This window comes from Melanerpes formicivorus, unplaced genomic scaffold, assembly GCF_026170545.1.
Source record: "Melanerpes formicivorus ecotype bairdi unplaced genomic scaffold, bMelFor1.0.p_v2 SCAF_33, whole genome shotgun sequence".
Taxonomy (NCBI): domain Eukaryota; kingdom Metazoa; phylum Chordata; class Aves; order Piciformes; family Picidae; genus Melanerpes; species Melanerpes formicivorus.
The window spans coordinates 2,853,948-2,872,151 of NW_027142385.1; the positions used below are offsets into that span (position 1 = coordinate 2,853,948).

The following is an 18,204-nucleotide window of genomic DNA, read 5'->3' on the forward strand; positions in this document are numbered from 1 at the left end:
TTTTACCATCACCAAGTGGTCTGGCACCTGTTGCTTATTGAAAGGATGTTTCCAGCCCCCAACAGCCATGACCTCACTTCCCCCATCCTCACCTTACCAACATTGCTAAAGGGGCATGAAGGCCTTGCCACAGCTGCTCCGTTCAGTGAGTGCTCCAAGGGCGATGTTTTCAACAAAACACACACACACAGTGGGGATAATTTCCCATTTTAATGGCCATTTCCAGACCTCGCATCAAGCTAAGAAAGCTCAGGGTCAGACAGCTTCCCCTAGAATGCTCCAACTGTTTTAATACTTTACAACACAGAACATTTCTGACGCAGCTACAAAACAAGGACAAGAGGCAGAATTGTTTGTTTTTCACCTACACTCTCATAGGAGCAGAGAAACTGCTTGGAAGTTGGATCACGTTCTTGGTTCATCCAGGACCTGTTTGCCTCTACCACCAAATAGTTTAATAACATCGCAAGTACAAATATAAAACTCTCAATTGAGCCAGCTTTAAAAAAACACACAAATCTGGATTATTTTTTTCTTCACCACCTCTAGTACCACGTGGCTGTAATAAATATTAAAATCCATCTTTTACAGTACAGAAAATGTTAAATAAGTTATTTACCAAAAGATTTTTTTTTGTCCTTTTTTTTTTGCTTGTTTTTTTGGTAAAAGAGCTGAACAAATGTTTGGTTGTTGGTTGTTTTTTTACATCAATAAATAGTAAGGCATAAGGAAGCAAACAGCAATCGCAGGACCTGTCTCTGTGAGTGGAACTTTCTCCTTCAGAGCATCCTTTTGTGGCTGGCATAGGAAGGTGATTTTTGATTCTCGGCTGGTGAGACCTGGTTAGGAAAGCAATAATCATTATTAATATTTTACAGTACTTCAACTGCAGCAATTTGTCCCTACCCCTGGGCCAGAGTGCTGCAAAAGGATCTGCAAACAGAAGCTTCTGTGTTCAGCAGATCTTCAAATTAAAGTGATAAGGCTTCTGTAAGCAGAAAGGCTTTTTTATGTCATCACTTTCGAACTCAGGTAGCAGATGTGTGGGGAACTGTTCCAGAAGGCACTGCTGAGGGAGAAGAGCTTCTCAGAAACACATCCCTGGAGGATGAGGCCTTGAATGACCCGATCTACTGGAAGGTGTCCTTGCCCATGGCAGGGGGTTTGGAACCAGATGATCTTCAAGGTCTCTTCCTAACTAAACCATTTTATGAAACCATGAAAAGATTTGAGGTCACAGAATAGTTACAGCACTAAACTGCTGTCGCCAGGACTTTATGAGGTAGCAAAGCTAAAGCAAGTCAAACTAATTCTGGAAGATCCAACTGACAAGGCACACTGCTAATGAGGATAGATCACAGAATTCAATCCAAGTGAAAATCTGACTTACCTCCAGGTTTCCTCTAGCCTTCTTCAAGACATCATGAGTTAAAGCCACTGGAAAGAAAGAGGACATTAAAAACAATATATAAAAGGACTGTGAAGCATTAAAAGTATTGTATTCCAGTGACGTCTGATGAGCAAACATGAACTACTGTATGAACTCATAGCTATGGGCAGGGCTGTGACCTAGCAATCCCACACAGCTCTCTATCACCACTGCATCTTTCTTACCAAAATCCAGACCTGTTCCTCCCTCTGAAGCCTTGTCCCTTAGTAAGTAAAGTAAGCTGAAGTAAAAACCTTCACTTGCAAGAACACAAGACAAAGGGGCAATGTTGTACAGTCAGAGTCAGGGAAGAGCAGTTGTCACCCAAGACTGAAGTAGTGACACCATGAGAATGCCATTTCCTACCCCAGCCTATGTCCCATCTAGTACACCATCTGCTCCTCAAATAAAAGCATTAGAGAAGGGGATTTAAAGTTTGGTTCTACCCCACCAAGAACAATACATGTGAGAACACACATCTCTCCTCCCTACCTTTACCATCACAGACATGAACAGTCCCCTGACACACCCCTGACCTGATTCCCTTGATCTAAGTCACCCAAAGAAGAATTTCTGTTAGTTTTAAGGGAAGATGGTGCATGAGCTGACTACAACTTGATCTATTAGCTGCCTGCTTGGGCTGAAGGAGAAAAAAAAAAACATGCAGTGAAGAGGTTACTGGGGACAGTGGGCTGGGAAGAGGACAGATGGCAAAAGAAGTCAGCCAGCTCCTCCAGCAGTTCAAGGACACAGCAACCTCTATAGGCTTAGGGGAAATCATGTCTGTAGCTTGCTCTGAAGGGTTCCAAGTTTCCTCTATCCATCCAGCTAGTCTGTCTGTGGGGACAGCACGAGACCTCTGAACAGCAGAGGGGATGCTTCTAAACAAAACTGATATTTAGAAATGTCAGGTTAAATAGGAGATTCTCCAATCTGTGTCAGCTCCATAGCTGCTGAAAAATACCACTCCCAAGTACCAATTTAATATTCCAGTCTCAAAAAATAAACAATTTAGCCATAATAAAGATTTTTCATTACAATAATAAGAACCCAACAACTCCAAGGGTATAGCTGTCATGAGATAATTATACCCTTGGCAGATTACTGCAATTTGGCACTGCATTGTTACATGTTCAGAGGTTCAGATGAGCTTTGTAAGCACAGAGTTCTCTCGCCAGAGAAAGCAGGCAGAAGACTCTCAGCCACAAGAATGTTCCAGTCTCTGCCTCTAAACACATTTAAGAATGCTCAGCTAAACAACAGAGGGAACCTGGCCACCCTCAGCGGAGAGGCCAGCTAACAGGATGTTTGAAGAATGAAGGCAGGCAAGGTCACCTACTGTGATACCTTTGCTTTCTTACTAGCAAAAGGAGAAAGGAAAAAACACCAAAATCACCCTAACAAACTCCAGCAGCTTCTCATGAGCCACAAAGTTTGTTGCATGCTTGGTCAGGGATTTGTGTACAGACACAATTGAGAAACAGTTCTGAAATTGCTCTTTAAGGCAAAGGTAACTTGACATCCATAATTCCCATAATTAATGAAACTTACAGACAATCATATCCAGGTCTTTCTGTGTCACAGAGTGCTCTCTGTTCCAAGAGCTCTGTGAGTCAATTCATTTCACTTGGCAGACTAGACTTTTCTAAATCAAAAATATTAAATTCAGTCCACGAAGAGAATTGAGAGGCTATGACACTAACAGCAAAGCTGCTGCTGGCCAGGTAGTACTTTACATGAAGGAGAACTCAGAAAGTGCTGGCTTCATTGGATTAGGACCTACTTCAGATGAGGCTGAATGCCTTGAAAAGGAAGGAGCAAACTAAAGGGAAGATGCACTGTTTTCTTTTTGACAGTATGGGTGGGTGGAGTAGCTGTGGGCATAACATGTTGGCCATGAGGGTATAATCTCTATTGATTTATACTTTGCCCAGCCCTACTGAGATTGCCTGCTAAGTCTGAGATGCCTTTGGAACGAGGAACTGATCAAACTAAAGCAGTAAATCTACCCCAGGGTATTATTCAGACAGAGTAACTTTTATTTTTATATGACAACCCCAAACTGAGCTACTTAACTTTAAAACCTGAACACCACATAGACTTGGATTTAATGTATCCTGTCCATCATTTAACACAATAATTCTGAAAGAAGTGACCAAAACTCAGCCCATAAGTGCATAAAAGAAAGAATAATCACCTGCAGGCAGCAGATTGGTGTTCCTTAGAAAAATTACAGGCTATGGAGCAAAATAATATTTATTCCCCTACACTGCATTTAAATGCCTTGAGTAACTTACAGCTATTTTCCTAACTTGGTCTGAAGTGTAACATTTTACAGTCTGGATGAATTGCTGATAACACAAGTGTCATTCCAGCATAGACTAATGAGTCATTTAGTCCTACCTCTTAAGAGAAGATAAGAAAACTCAATCCTCCTCCCCAAATACACATACTGCCATAGCGTGAAGGTAAAGAAGTTATCTCCATTCAAAGCTCTTCTGATGAGTGAGTAAACTCTACAGCAGAAGAGGTGGATCTCTTCACACAGATACCTGGCTTAGCACAGCTACAACACAGCCCATGTCCCACTTGTTTTCATCTTTCAAAGATCATTTTCCAGATCAGGCTCCTGAGGGTAAAATATCATTTTCATAGTATGTCCTAATTTTCCTTTAAAAAACAAAAATATCACTCCTAGTAAGCTTTTGTTACCCTTGCTCTGAGCCTTCTGTTCTGCATTTCTCAGCCTGGTGTACAAGCACTGACAAGTCTTTGCTGCTGCTCTGGCTTTCCCCAGAATTCATCTCTCTGTTGAGTGCCACACACCACAGACAGGCACCTCAGCAAAGCTAAAAGCCTAATTCCACGTTTATCAAGACTGCAGCAAAAGGACATTGTCCTTGAGAAGGACAATGCCAAACCTTTGGCTGGAAGTCTAGAGCAACAGCATCTTTCCCTCTGTCACAAACTGTTGTAGGATAGAAGCTTGGGCAATGGCAGTACCTGAACTTAAATAACTTGAGTAATCAGTGGCAGTTAGTGGCAGTTGCACGGACTGGCATTATCGGTGGGTTGTGTAAAACCACAAACTGCTGCCCAAGGTATCCTATGCAGCCCTTTGTAGCTGGACAACTTCTTCCCATCTGAACAAGGCTCCATCAGTTCTGTACGGTCTGAACCTCATGATTTGAGGTCTCTTCCAACCTCAGTGATACTGAATACTGAATTTGAGGTCCCTTCCAGCCCCTAGCATTCTGAATTGCTTGTCCCTAACACTTGACAGTGCAGAATGGAACACCAACCAGAGTAACTACAAAAGAACAGGTCCCTGTATTCATTCTGTTGCTTCCCCAGTTTTAGAGGTAACCACAGAAAAAAGAACAACCAGTACTAAAGCATCCACTTACACTGGTCAATGATGATTTTCTCCATGTTTTCCTTCAGCTGGTTTGTGGAGTGCAAACGTTTCACTGTGCTGTGTAACTTCTTCTCTTGCTCAGACAGTTTCTTACGTAATCTAAATATTTCTACTTTCATTCCTTCATCCTAAATGGAGAGAAGAAGAAATCAAATTAAAGTATTATATAAAAAGCTGTTGTATTTTGGGAATTGCTAAATACTTTCACACAAGAGCCCTCAAGCTTCCTTAGAGCATGAACAACTTTAAGGAGTGAAGCATCACTGAGTGCCTGTCCTTCCACATTCACATCCCCAGTGACATAATTCCATGACATCTGCCAAGAGACAGCTACAACTGCTGGCTGGCTTTTAGTGCAATTCATTTTTCTGCTAGTCTGAGAAAGTCTGAACACCAGTGCCTATTTTTGTTTTCAAAGTCCCATTCCTCTCCTTTCATATTTTTTTCCCCTCAAGCAGAAAACACAAGGCCGGACAGTGTTATGGGATCGGCAAGTATCCTGTCTGCCAGGTTCACTACTTCCAACTTCCTCCTCCAATGTTCTCTTAATAGCTGATGCTGCCTTTATTAAAGGGCTAAAACACATCATGGAACAGAAATATTGTTTAATGTTCAGCTTTCACCACCAACTCCAAGGAATTTATGGTTAGTATCTTTTAAAACAGGACTATGAGTAGCCCTGGCTGTCTGCTGCTGTCACTGATCTGGATCCTCACACACACTCAAGCTTCTACATTGTCCCTGATTTGTGCCACTTGTTAAATACCAGCAGCTTCTGAAATTTGCCCCTAGCATTTAGCTCTTCAGAAGAGCTGATTACTCAACTCCTGTGGGGCTGAAGAGAAGGCACTGAATGCTCAGTATCTTTTGGAATTAAGCTTCAAGAGATACTCTTTCATATACTGCATTTAAGACATCAGCAGCAATCTAATGTCCTTAAGATCTCAGGATGTAGGATAACGAATTGAAAAGAGAACTCTCTGCGACTCTAATTAGGTGCAGCCCTGGGAACTCAGATCCCACACACATTGAGGCAAGACTTTGAAAAGTGACTGATCTATCCCAAGAAGATTTAGATCATACTGATCCATGTCAGCAAACATTAGAAACATTACATGCACTGAAAGCTCTGTGTGGGGAGTATGTTCAAAGATCCAGGCCAGCATATAGCTTTCTACATAGAACACACACATAAAAAATGTGAAGACTCTTGTCCAAACACCCCAAACAGGGACCTGAATCATCACTGAAGCTCATTCTTACTGCTTCTGTGACTTTACACATTAAGGGATACTAGAAAAGAACAACACAAATGTTACAAACATTCTCTATAAAATGTTTACTCTTCCTAAAGTTGTTAGTTTGTTGGGTTTTTTTCCCCCCCCAGAAACATCCTGCATCCCTTAAGAAACACAACAAACCCTCAGTAGAAACACTTTAGGTTTATTTTAAAGGCAGAGTTTGAAACAGCTTCTTTACTGAGTGGTGGTATTATGACAGTATAGATAATTCCTTCCTCATTCAGTTTACTTCCATTCATTTGCAAAGCGCAATCCTTTTGAGTTAAAATGTTATAGAACTCGTCTCAGGGTTTTGTCACACTTTTAGAAACACATCCTATTTTACAGCTTAGGCAGCAAAAACCTAAAAGGGAAATGTGGCTCAGATTACATCAAAGATTCTGCAGGTTCTGTTGTTGCCAGTATACACATAGCAAAATTGAATTTGGTTCTGTATCAGGGAGCCCAAATGTCTTCTCTTTCCATGTTGAAACGTTTGCCACCTGCCTAGGCTTCCTGAATTCATGTACCAGGGCTGCAGAGCACATCTTCAATATGAAATGCTGTGTAAATAAACACCCTGGTGTTCTACCATCATCAGGATAGAAAGGCAGCACACCTTCAGCCTTAGCCTTCAGTGATGACAGCCAACTGAGCCTATGTGTTCAGAGACTGGACACCCTGGTTTCATGGTTTCCAGCACATCGTCCCAGATGGCATGTTCCTCAGTGGTGCATCTTCCAACAGTTCAAAAAGCCCAGAAAACAGTTAAACCCATCCCCAACCTCCCCAAAATGAACCATAATAGTACCTGAGTGCCGTGAGTGGTACCGTGTGCAGCTTTCAGTGGAAGGGAAACTCTCCAGAGAAGTTTCAGTAATCGTGCAGCCTCCTCCAAAATCTGTTGCACCGTGTGAGTGCTTGTGGAAAATCCACGCAGTGCTGCCTGGTCTGGTACCTATATGAGAGGATTAGGGACATGGTGTATTTTCTGCTTAAAGCATTATGAAAATGTCGTCTCAATTAATGGCTTAAATCAAGTTGCTACGATTTCCTATTGAAGATGATGCACGCAGCCCCCTGTGTGCCACAGAAGCTAATTTGTTAGTTTACAGAGACTTCTGAATTATGCATTACCTTAGAATTTCAGGGAGGGAGGGGATTTATCCTTATCAATAACCATGATTAACAATAGATTATATTTACTGGATTTGCTGTGCCACATGGTAATCGTTGGCAATTCTCCTTTCTCCATTTGCATTTCGTGTCATGTTGTTGGAAAGTCAAATGATTACAGACATCAATTTAAGCAATATAGATGTTTCTTCCTTAGCAGACCCTTTAAACTGTTCTATTTAATGCTAAAATAACTATTAGGACACACATAAAATGTTTTCCTCTGCTGACAGATGAGAAAACCAAATGGAAGAAATTGCATAAACGTGAAATAAAGGAGGCAAAGAATGCAAGGGGAGCAAATGAATTACCAAAGCAATGGTGATACAGACTGGGGAAGGGTAATGAAAGAAAAGCATTCACAGTTCCTGCCCCATGCAGCACATCATTTGAATACTTATTTAGCATTGTTATCTAACCAGAATCCTCCTGTCACATAAAATATCCCATTTGCTAAGCAGTCTGAAGCTTCAGTGATGCAAAGCTTGATAGGAAACTGCAAATTGTGAAACTTACTGCTTTTATCTTTACACCAACAAAACAAGTTAAAAACTTAGAGACTGAGATTACTTTTCCAGTCATTATCAGTATCTTAACTAGGTCATTTGAAAATCTATGATACTTCAGAGAGTCTTAAGTGTCATTCCGACATCATTTGACTGTGGGAGCACACGTGTGAGAGCACAAAAAGAGTTTCAGAACTGTTGAAGACTGCATCTTCCATAGCATGACTAATTACAGCTAGAAAAAACACAGGGCACTAATTTATCCATGCAGTTAAGAGCTTCTCATTTTGAAAGGGCAGTGAGTGTGGTGGTTGGTTGTTTGGGTTTTTTTTTTTACAATATTTAAATTATCATAGAATCACAGGAGTGAAAAGGAGCTTCATTAATCACCCAGTTTACTTCTCCACTCCAAGGCAGGAAAGCATTACATGTAATTTTTCAAACATTCACACAATTTGTTTTCAAAGTGCCTCCAGTAACAGTGTCTCTGAGCAGCCTCCATGCCAGTCTTGCATTATTCTTTTCACACAGGCACACTGTTTTAAAAGCCTGAGCCATGTCTTCCCCATTGAGGTTTAAGTCTTTTAGTTCCTTATTGGCTGCCACAGACACGTGCAGATTGTTCCTCGCCTTTTGTTGAAGTTTGTAGGTAGATTTATCTTATTCATCCACCCCTAAGATGCTATCATTAACTGTATCAAGATATTAATAATATTAAATGAGGAAAACACTACTACTTGTCCTGATTCTGGAGGAAAACAGTATCACGGTCTAACTAAGGTTGGAAGAGACCTTGAGGATCATCGAGTCCAACCTATCAACACAAGTCCCACGACTAGACCCATGGTGGCACCAAGTGCCACGTCCAATATCCTCTTGAACGCCTCCAGGGACGGCGAGTCAACCACCTCCCTGGGCAGCACATTCCAATGCCTAACAACTCGCTCGGTGAAGAACTTTCTCCTCACCTTGATTCTAAACCTCCCATGGCACAGCCTGAGACTGTGACCCCTTGTTCTGGTGCTGGTTGCCTGGGAGAAGAGACCAACCCCTTCCCAGCTACAACCACCTTGCAGGCAGTTGTAGAGGGCAATGAGGTCTGCCCTGAGCCTTCTCTTCTCCAGGCTAAACAATCCCAGCTCCCTCAGCCTCTCCTCATAGGGCTTGTGTTCAAGGCCTCTCCCCAGCCTTGTTGCCCTTCTCTGGACACGTTCAAGTGTTTCGATGTCCTTCTTAAACTGAGGAGCCCAGAACTGGACACAGGACTCAAGGTGCAGCCTAACCGATGCCAAAACGATGGACATCATTCAATACACAGCAAACATTACTTTAAGAATTCTTATCTTTAAGAGCACAGCAAGAGCACCATCCTTTGGTATCACTGTCTCACCCCTGATGCAGAAAGGATGACACACTGTCTTAGAAGACAATATTTGATCACTAATGAAATATTCAAGGTTCTTGACTGGCTGCTGATATTGCTGAAGTTTTCAACTGATACGAGGAAATGGAAAAAAATATTAAAAAGCTTCCCTAATATGAACCAGCCCTCATTAGCATGTATCAATCATTAATGAACAGTTATCACCAGCTGTTATTAAAGGGCACAATACAAGCAAATGTGGAACTTTATCAGCTGGATATCAGATGTCTTTCAGCTGTCTCATATGTCCTGGGTTTATCCCCAAGCCTTTGTTACAAGAAAATCTCCTTAATTATTTTTAGCCTTAGGTTACTGATACATACCCCTAGTTTCAGCCTTTTCTAAAGCACTTCAGAGTTGTATCTGGGGGTTTTTGTTGTTGTTTTGGTTTGGCTTTTTTACCATTTCCAGTATGACAATCACCAATTTCCACAGTATAAGCAAGTAGTTTCACCTCATTCTGAGTCACAAGTAGAAGTGAGATTGCTTATTAAAGGACCAGAATTAACTAACTTAGCTGCAGCCTCATTAGCCCAGAGCCACAAAGAGGTGCCTGCATCTAAATGAGGCTGGGACTGTTAACGTTGAGATGTCCTGGCAGAGTTACTCAGTTAATGGTGCCTGCTGCACCATTAACCTAGTTCTTTGCTTTTGTAAACCTATACATTTTGCACCTCAGGGCAAAACGCTCCGTCCGCTAACAGCTTTCACTGTTTACCTTCATTCCAGGCTCCTGCAGTTTCGTACCGGTGACCTCTCTTAAGGAAATCTCCATTTCTGCTAAAACCTGTTGTCCTTCTGCAATCTGTTTCCTCAGAGCATTATAATCCTCAATCAAGCCAAGAACGTGGCGCCCATTTTTGTCTGCCCACATGCGGTGCCCAGGCACGAGACGAGGGGTACAAGCCGTACTGGAAGATGAAGTGCTGCTGCAGTGTGAAGTGCTGTCTACGTCCTCTTTAGACCCTGAGCGCATACCTGGGGCAGGAAAACAGGGGGTTTTATCCTTCCATGTAGAACTCAGTGACACTAGACTTCTCTTAAACATCAAGTCTGGGAGCCTGATAGCGCACACATGAGTGAGATACTTTTGGTTGTACCTGGTTTTGCAAGTGAAACGCAATGTCCATGCCTCTGCAGCTCACAAAGGTTTCTGCTGGCAGCTGGGCAGCTGCAAATATTTTCTGTATTTAAAAACAAGACAAGGAAGAGGATGTTCAGTAGAAATTAACAAGCATTTTAAAAAAACCTAACTTCCTAGCTCTGTTTCTGATCCTTCTTTTTCCTACACACTATGTGTAGGGCTGTAAAGACAGCAGGAGAGGTGGCTTTATGCTGGAAGTATGAAAAGCTGATACTATGCAGAGCACTTTAGCAGCAGGGAAAAATGTTCTCTTGCCCCACAGATATCTATATTAGGACAATAATTTAGCCCTGAGTGTAAACACTACGTTTTCCCTAATTTCCTAAAACAGGTTCACTTAAAAGTGATTGAAATAAAGGTAAAAAATTCCTCAAGGGCAAAAAGGGGACAAGTGATTTATACAAAGACCACTCAGTGCTCTTATTGATCATTCCTGAGTAACACATACTCATCTTTAACAAACACTATAGAGCTCTGCATTAAAAGAAATAAGCCCCAGATAAGCACCATTTCTGGCAAGTTACTGTAGGCATCCTTCCATCCCAGAGACTGCCTGCAAGTGCCTCTCTTGAAGGAACTGTAGAATGCCTTAGGTTGATAGGGACCCTGAGATTATCTACTCCAACCACTTTGCCATGGGCAGGGATGCCTCTTAACTAGACTTGATTGCTCAAGGTCTCATCCAAGCCTGCCTTGAATGCTTCCAGGGAAGGGGCATCCACAACCTCCCTGGACAACCTGTTCCAGAGTCTCAGTAGAGGCTGTAAGGCAGTCAAGTGTGCATTCCACTCCCCCATCCACAAACAGCTCTAACAGGAAAGGGATCTGAAGGGCTGATGGGCAGCTTCTAAAGGTCAAGCTGCTGCTGTGCAAGGCTTCCAAGAGCACCTTTAAAGAACAAAAGCATAGCTCCCGGGTAAACCAAAACCACGTGTGACACAGTACCAGTCACTCCTGCGTGATGCTGAGATTCTTGTTTGAAGAGGCAGTTGATATTTACAGCTGACATTGATCCCACTTCCTGTTTTTTCTCCTTTGAAAGCTGTTCCTCCAGTTTTTCATGCAAAGACTTGTTGGTCTCTATGCTCCTTTCGAGCTGCACTCTCAAACTCTGTATTTCAGTCAAGAGTTGGCGTAAGTCAAGCGCATTATTCTGATCCTTGCGGAATTCTTCTGACGCATCACATCTGGGATCTGCGGCGGTTTCAAAAGAAACACTTAGCATCTTCAACAAGTAAAATAACAGCAGCCATTATCACAATGCTGAACAAGTACATTTCAGCCAGCTTTCTCCCCAATATTAAGAATTAACTACCAACAGCATTAAGATAATGGTTTGACCAAAAAAAAAAGCACATCTTAATTGCTTCTACCCTCCAAAGATTTAAAGAGCTGAAAATTATTTTCCACTCTGTCCATAACAGCTAATAAGTCTCATGCCAAAAGCTAAAAAAAAAAAGCAAAAAGAAGAGAATGAAAAGGATTTAGAAAATTTGAAGTGCATTAATGCACAGTCTGGGGAAAGCAAAAGGAATGGGTAAAATCCTGGAGTGCGGAGGAGGGATGGAGTAGAATCAGGAATTTGATTTTATACCCAGAACAAAACAGAAAATAGTGATCACCTGGCAACCAGAGGAACAAATCTGAACCTGAACAAAGCAATGGTTATGTTCATCTTTTCATAGGAGATGGTTTCAGTACACAAACAAGCCCATGTATTCTTCCCTGCCAAAACTCAAACTGTTCTCCAGACAGTGGGAAGAGGGTACTGCTACTCTAATTACACTACCAGTTCTGCAAGGAGACTTAGTTCCAATCTCTGAGCCAACTCTGGCTCCAAGCCTTATGCCAACAGGGTTCCTCTGCTGCAGCTAGGCATGGAATAGTGACAGCAGGGCACATTAAAGTAGCAGGAAGAAAAAAAACAGTTAAAAAACTCAATTTTTACAAGAACTTCCAGTGGGGAATTTCCTGGCTCCTGTAATGGCTATGCAGCAATGAACAGCATCCCACATTTTTACCTAACCATACCAACAGCTCTATGGTGGCACAACTTCCTTACAAAGGGTAGCAAGGACTCAAAGTCTCATTCCTACCCCTCACCTTTAGTGACAGAGAGGAAGTTACGATGTGTCTCACTCAGAAAGCAGTGCCAGCCACTTCTCTCCAGCCACAGGGAGAAGACACTACTCTCAGAGTCAGACAAGAGAAAGCACAACCTACCTGAGCAAGCACTACCTAAACACATGCTACTGCATCCTCACAGCTGACAGCTAAACATCCAAGATCCCCATGAAGCTTCTCCAGCCTGAGCCACTGAACTTTCAGGATTTGTTTTTGTCTTAGGTGAAAAGATACAGGAAGCTGGCTGTGCCTAGTCAGAACTTACCACACAGCTCAACCTCGCAGCTACGCTCCCAAGTCAAAGGCAGCATTTCACTGCCTAAACACATGCTACTGCATCCTCACAGATGACAACTAAACATCTAAGATCCGCATGAAGCTTCTCCAGCCTGAGCCACCGAACTTTCAGGATTTGTTTTTGTCTTAGGTGAAAAGATACAGGAAGTTGGCTGTGCCTAGTCAGAACTTACCACACAGCTCAACCTCGCAGCTACACTCCCAAGTCAAAGGCAGCCTTTCATCACCAAGCTGTCAGCTCTGCTTCACGCGGCAGACAAGCAGAAACAAAGTGTGACCTAACCCTCAGTCCTTTGACAAGATCCTCTTCAGAGGGGGCAGGGCACAGAAACAAGTGTGCATTTATACCTGTCGTCTTCCATCCTGCTGCTTCCAACTTCTCATAAACCTTGATCTCGGTTCGGAGTGACTGCAGCAGCTTCTCGTTCTCGGACAGCTGATGCTGCTTGACATTGATTTCTGTTTGCAACCTGTTGAGTCCCAATAAATGGCCAAAAGTGAAACGGTTTTGTTTCAAAGAAACTAAAATCCATTCCCACTTCCTCCATCATTCTTCCCTTGCCTTTTGAGTATCTCAGTAATGTTCATGGCTATAGCTAAACACACATCTGCCACGCTGCCTACCCTCTTCTCCAGACAAATGTCTAAACGTGGACAGAAATCGATACCTGTTTAATTCATTACGACTGCTGTAAATTTGACATGTCAGATATCTGGTTTCATCTTCCTTCAGGCCAATTTGTTTTTGCAGCCTTTCATTTTCTCTCTTGATGCATTCATAATCCTCCTGAAGATGCTCAATGATTGCATTCTTTTTAGAAAGAGATTCTCTTAACTTTTCATTTTCCTTTTGTTTATCTGAAAGAAAAAAATAAACCACAAGGTATTGGTAACACCCACACCCACTGAAGTTATGCTTTTTAACAAAACCAGCTTTTCCACAGACTGTCAGAAAATAACAGCTGCACTTTTTGAGTTAGAGCACTTCTGTATTTCCATTTTCTAATGACTTAGGTACATGAATGGAACTTTTAAGCCTTGAGACTCAAAGGCTCAGTAAAAAACACACGTATAGTCAGAGTGGCTGGAGAGCAGCCAGGCAGAGAGGGACCTGGGGGTGCTGGTTGATGGTAGGATGAACATGAGCCTGCAGTGTGCCCAGGCGGCCAGGAGGGCCAATGGCATCCTGGCCTGCATTAAGAACAGTGTGGCCAGCAGGAGCAGGGAGGTCATTCTGCCCCTGTACACTGCACTGGTTAGGCCACACCTCGAGTACTGTGTCCAGTTCTGGGCCCCTCAGTTTAGGAAGGATGTTGACTTGCTGGAGCAAGTCCAGAGAAGGGCAACGAAGTTAGTGAGGGGCTTGGAACACAAGCCCTATGAGGAGAGACTGAGGGAGCTGGGGCTGCTTAGCCTGGAGAGGAGGAGACTCAGGGGTGACCTTATTGCTCTCTACAACTACCTGAAGGGGGGTTGTAAACAGGCAGAGGTTGGTCTCTTCTCCCAGGCAGCCAGCACCAGAACAAGAGGACACAGTCTCAGGCTGCGCCCGGGGAAGTTCAGGCTGGAGGTCAGGAGGAAGTTTTACACAGAGAGAGTGATTGCCCATTGGAATGGACTGCCCGGGGAGGTGGTGGAGTCGCCGTCACTGGAGGTGTTCAGGAGGAGACTTGACAGGGTGCTTGGTTACATGGGTTAGTTGATTAGGTGGTGTTGGATGATAGGTTGGACGCGATGATCTTGAAGGTCTCTTCCAACCTGGTTTATTCATTCTATTCTATTCTATTCTACTAATAGCTTTATTGGCCACATGTCCCAAGCATCTCCTGGAACTTGCTCAGAAGGGTAGTGTTTACCAATTAGGAGCAGCAGGATCCCAAAGCAGGTACATCAGGTTTGCCAGTCCTCATTAAAAATAAGGGATTCAACATCTCTTTAGGAAGAAAAGCTCAGTGGGGCACGTTCCATCCATGTTGCTCTTTGTTTCACAAAAATCTCTGTGTCCTCTCCTTCCCAGCATTATTCCTCTGCCAAATGCATCCTATCAGTGCATCTTCCTTGGCACAACTTATGTGCTCAAACTGGTTCTGTGACAAAGAATTGCTGATAGTGTTTTGAGACAGCTGCAATCAGAGAGGCTCATGGGGACCCCAAGTTTTTGTCACCCCAGGTTTAGCACTGGAAAAGGAGGAGGCAGTTTTGGCAAAGAAAGAGGAGGGGGGAATCGTTTCATCTCCCAACAGTCAGCAAATCATTCCCTTATCTTCGGCAGTCCCCTTGAAAGTCTATGAAAATGGCATGCCCTACATGTTGTTTGAAGTGTGTATCACTAGCCCTCCACTACTGAAGGGCTAAGATAAGACTACAGAAAGCACCAGAGACCAAAACAGGCAGGAGGCATTCCAGAGGCTTTTCTTTCTCTAGAGGATCCAGGAACAAACACAAACTCCAGAGATACCAACCCTGTTTTAAAACACAAGGGCAACAACGCTTTCTGCTCATCACTGCTCCTTAAAGAGGAATCTCTGATATGATCAGATCATACTGTCAACCATGGAAACAAGCAAGAGGGGGAATATGTTAATTAAAAATGTACAACTTGAACAAACTGATAAGCAGCAAGATGCACCAAAACAGAAGAGAACATAGATGACCCTGGAAGAAGCACCAGTGCTTTTACACCAGTGGTCTGAAAATAGGGAGACTAACAAACTAATTGTGGCTGAAGCTGCTTTTAAGAACCTAGCTGGCAAGTTGGTTGTTTTCTAGGGGAAACAGAATAGAACAGACCAGACCAAACCAGGTTAGAAAAGACCATCAAGATCATCAAGTCCAACCTATCATCCAACACTATCTAATCAACTAAACCATGACACCAAGCACCCTATCCAGTCTCTTCCTAAGCACCTCCAGGGATGGTGACTCCACCACCTCCCTGGGCAGCACATTCCAATGGCCAATCTCTCTTTCTATGAAGAACTTCTTCCTAGCATCCAGCCTAAACCTCCTCTGGTGCTGCTTAAGACTGTGTCCTCTTGGTCTGGCCACTCAGGAGAAGAGACCAACACCCACCTGGCTACAACCTCCCTTCAGGTAGTTGTAGAGAGCAATAAGGTCACCTCTGAGCCTCCTCCTCTCCAGGCTAAACAACCCCAGCTCCCTCAGCCTCTCCTCATAGGGCTGTGCTCCAGGCCCCTCACAAGCTTTGTTGCCCTTCTCTGGACATGTTCCAGCATGCCAACATCTTTTCTAAAAGAAGACAACATCATCATTCTCTCTTCAAGGTTGTGAAAGAGGCAAAGTTTGGAATCAGAGATTAATTTTAAATTCTTTCAAATGGATTCCCTCAGTTCTGTTCTCTTCTGTAGTGTTTCAAAACAAGATGACTTGGCTTGTCTAGTCGAGTATCTGTAACAGACTTCAGAACCTAAACGTAATTATTTTGCTTCTGTTTGAAGCTCTTCTGTCCTGAATGGTTCCATTTTCAGCAATAATGCCATCCTAGGGCTTTATTTGTTATTTTAGCTGGCTTCAGAATGGAATCACGGGGGGAAAAGGAGCAAGAAAATGGTAAGAAAAGGCCCAGGGGGAAGAACAAAAATAATGTATAAAAAGAAAGGAAGGCAAAAAACCCACATGGAAGCGAGTATCAAACTGAAAAGGCTCCAAATACATAGAAATAAGGAGCATTGCTGCTACTCCTTTATCAATGCCAGCCCCAGTTTGAATGCCTGCAGTTGAGCATGGAATTTCAGGACTGGGAAGAAAAGTTAAGACAGTTTAATGACAGGACTGTTAATGTGTTATAGTCTTCTGATCTGGAATGAGTTGCAGTCTACTCCTGTAGAGCACAGTTGTACATTTTTACCTCTGGATCCTTTTGCAAGCATTGCATTCAGATCTTGATTTTGCTTCCTCAGGAAATGTATTTCAGAAGTCAGGGAATTATGCTGCTCTGAGCCATGGATAAAAATGTTTGCAGAACCTATAAATATATACATAAAAGATGATTTATGAGTCATCTCTAGGTCATTAAAGATTAAACTTTCCAGACAAGAACAATTTTTCAAATTGCAGAAAAACATGTTATAAAAGATACTTCTCCCCTATATCTTTTGAAGGTTATCCCTACAGACTAAAAGGCAATTCAGGTTAATGCCAAGTAATCCAAAGCCCTACATCACAAGTACCTCTCACTGCTGGGCAACCATTACCAAAATTGCAGAATTATCCCTCGTGGGTCTTTATCTATCAGCTGATATTACCAACAGGACAAAAGGCATAAGTGCTTTGTGACATTGCCTTATTTTCAAAGAGCAGCAAACTGTAGGAAGATTTACCATGTATTTCAGTCTTGCTCTGCTCATGCTCTGTTGTATCCAGTGACTCCACTGCAGAGGATTGCTAAATTGTACCAATTAATCCATGGTGGTTAATATATATTTGTTACCATGCCAGTCTAGAGTGAGGCTGGAGTCACTCTCTTGGCTTCTGATGACTAACTGAGCATCCATGAAGATTCATCCCTCTTGAATTCCTGTATCTCGAATTCAGATAACTGAGCCAGTGGTCAGTAGTCACAGGGAGAAACAGGCACCTCCAGAGATCAACTCGTCCAGTCTACCTCCTACACGCATGGATGAGAAGCACTGTCCTCTAAGAGAGACACACTTCTCTCCAGTGCTTCTATGAGAAGCTCTGGGCAACCAGCACAGATTTAGATGTCTAATTTGTAGAAACCCAAGGGTGACAAATCCTGAAGGATCTGCTTGCTCTAGTTGTATGAATACAGGTGTTAACTCATGTATCCAGTCAGTCAAATTCCAGCCTGGGTAATCCTCCTAACGCACCGCATTTGTGCCACCCATTGCACAGCGACGTCTAACGTTACACTACAGTGTGAGAAGCGCCACATTCCACTCTCAGGGTGGGTGCCTCTGAACTGTAAGTTAAGTAATTGCTATGGCTCTTTACAAGCAGCTTACAGTCAGTAAAACACTTCAGGACTCACAGGAATTAACATTACAAGTACTTTTCAGTTGATTGGTTATCCCAGTATCTCCTACCCTTTAAAGCTTGAGATAGCTACAGGAGTATCAACTATTTGGTTAATAGAGAAATAACCAGCTGGCAAAAAATTAGCTGCATATATGAGGAGGATGCTTTTCAGCTCTGGCAGTTCAATTCAATTTGATGTGCTGCACTTCCTCTGAGTAATCTCATTTTATTGTAATCCCAATTGAAGCTTTTACCCACTACCTAACCGGGATGTAGCGTGCCATGATACGCACCTCTTGTCGTTACTGAAAGACTCAAAGGCTCTAGAAGCCTGGCACTAATGGCATTTTACTATCTATATGTTAAAGAGTTGAGGTAGCTATGTGAACTCAAAAGGCTTTTTCTTTTC

General features: G+C 42.8%; 1 protein-coding gene across 2 annotated transcripts in view; it reads right to left on the minus strand.

Moving 5' to 3' along the window:
* Positions 1-208: 208 nt before the first annotated feature.
* Positions 209-18,204, minus strand: part of CDK5RAP2 (CDK5 regulatory subunit associated protein 2) — a 93,590-nt gene continuing 75,594 nt past the window's right edge. For both annotated transcript variants that reach the window (XM_068155643.1, XM_068155642.1), the window contains exons 30-39: positions 16,666-16,782; positions 13,466-13,655; positions 13,146-13,267; positions 11,322-11,570; positions 10,333-10,416; positions 9,951-10,210; positions 6,939-7,085; positions 4,837-4,975; positions 1,391-1,437; positions 209-839 (exon numbers count right to left, since the gene is read on the minus strand). In XM_068155643.1, coding sequence (XP_068011744.1) covers positions 780-839; positions 1,391-1,437; positions 4,837-4,975; positions 6,939-7,085; positions 9,951-10,210; positions 10,333-10,416; positions 11,322-11,570; positions 13,146-13,267; positions 13,466-13,655; positions 16,666-16,782 — 1,415 coding nt within the window. In that variant the 3' untranslated portion in view covers positions 209-779. The remainder of the gene's footprint in view (positions 840-1,390; positions 1,438-4,836; positions 4,976-6,938; positions 7,086-9,950; positions 10,211-10,332; positions 10,417-11,321; positions 11,571-13,145; positions 13,268-13,465; positions 13,656-16,665; positions 16,783-18,204) is intronic.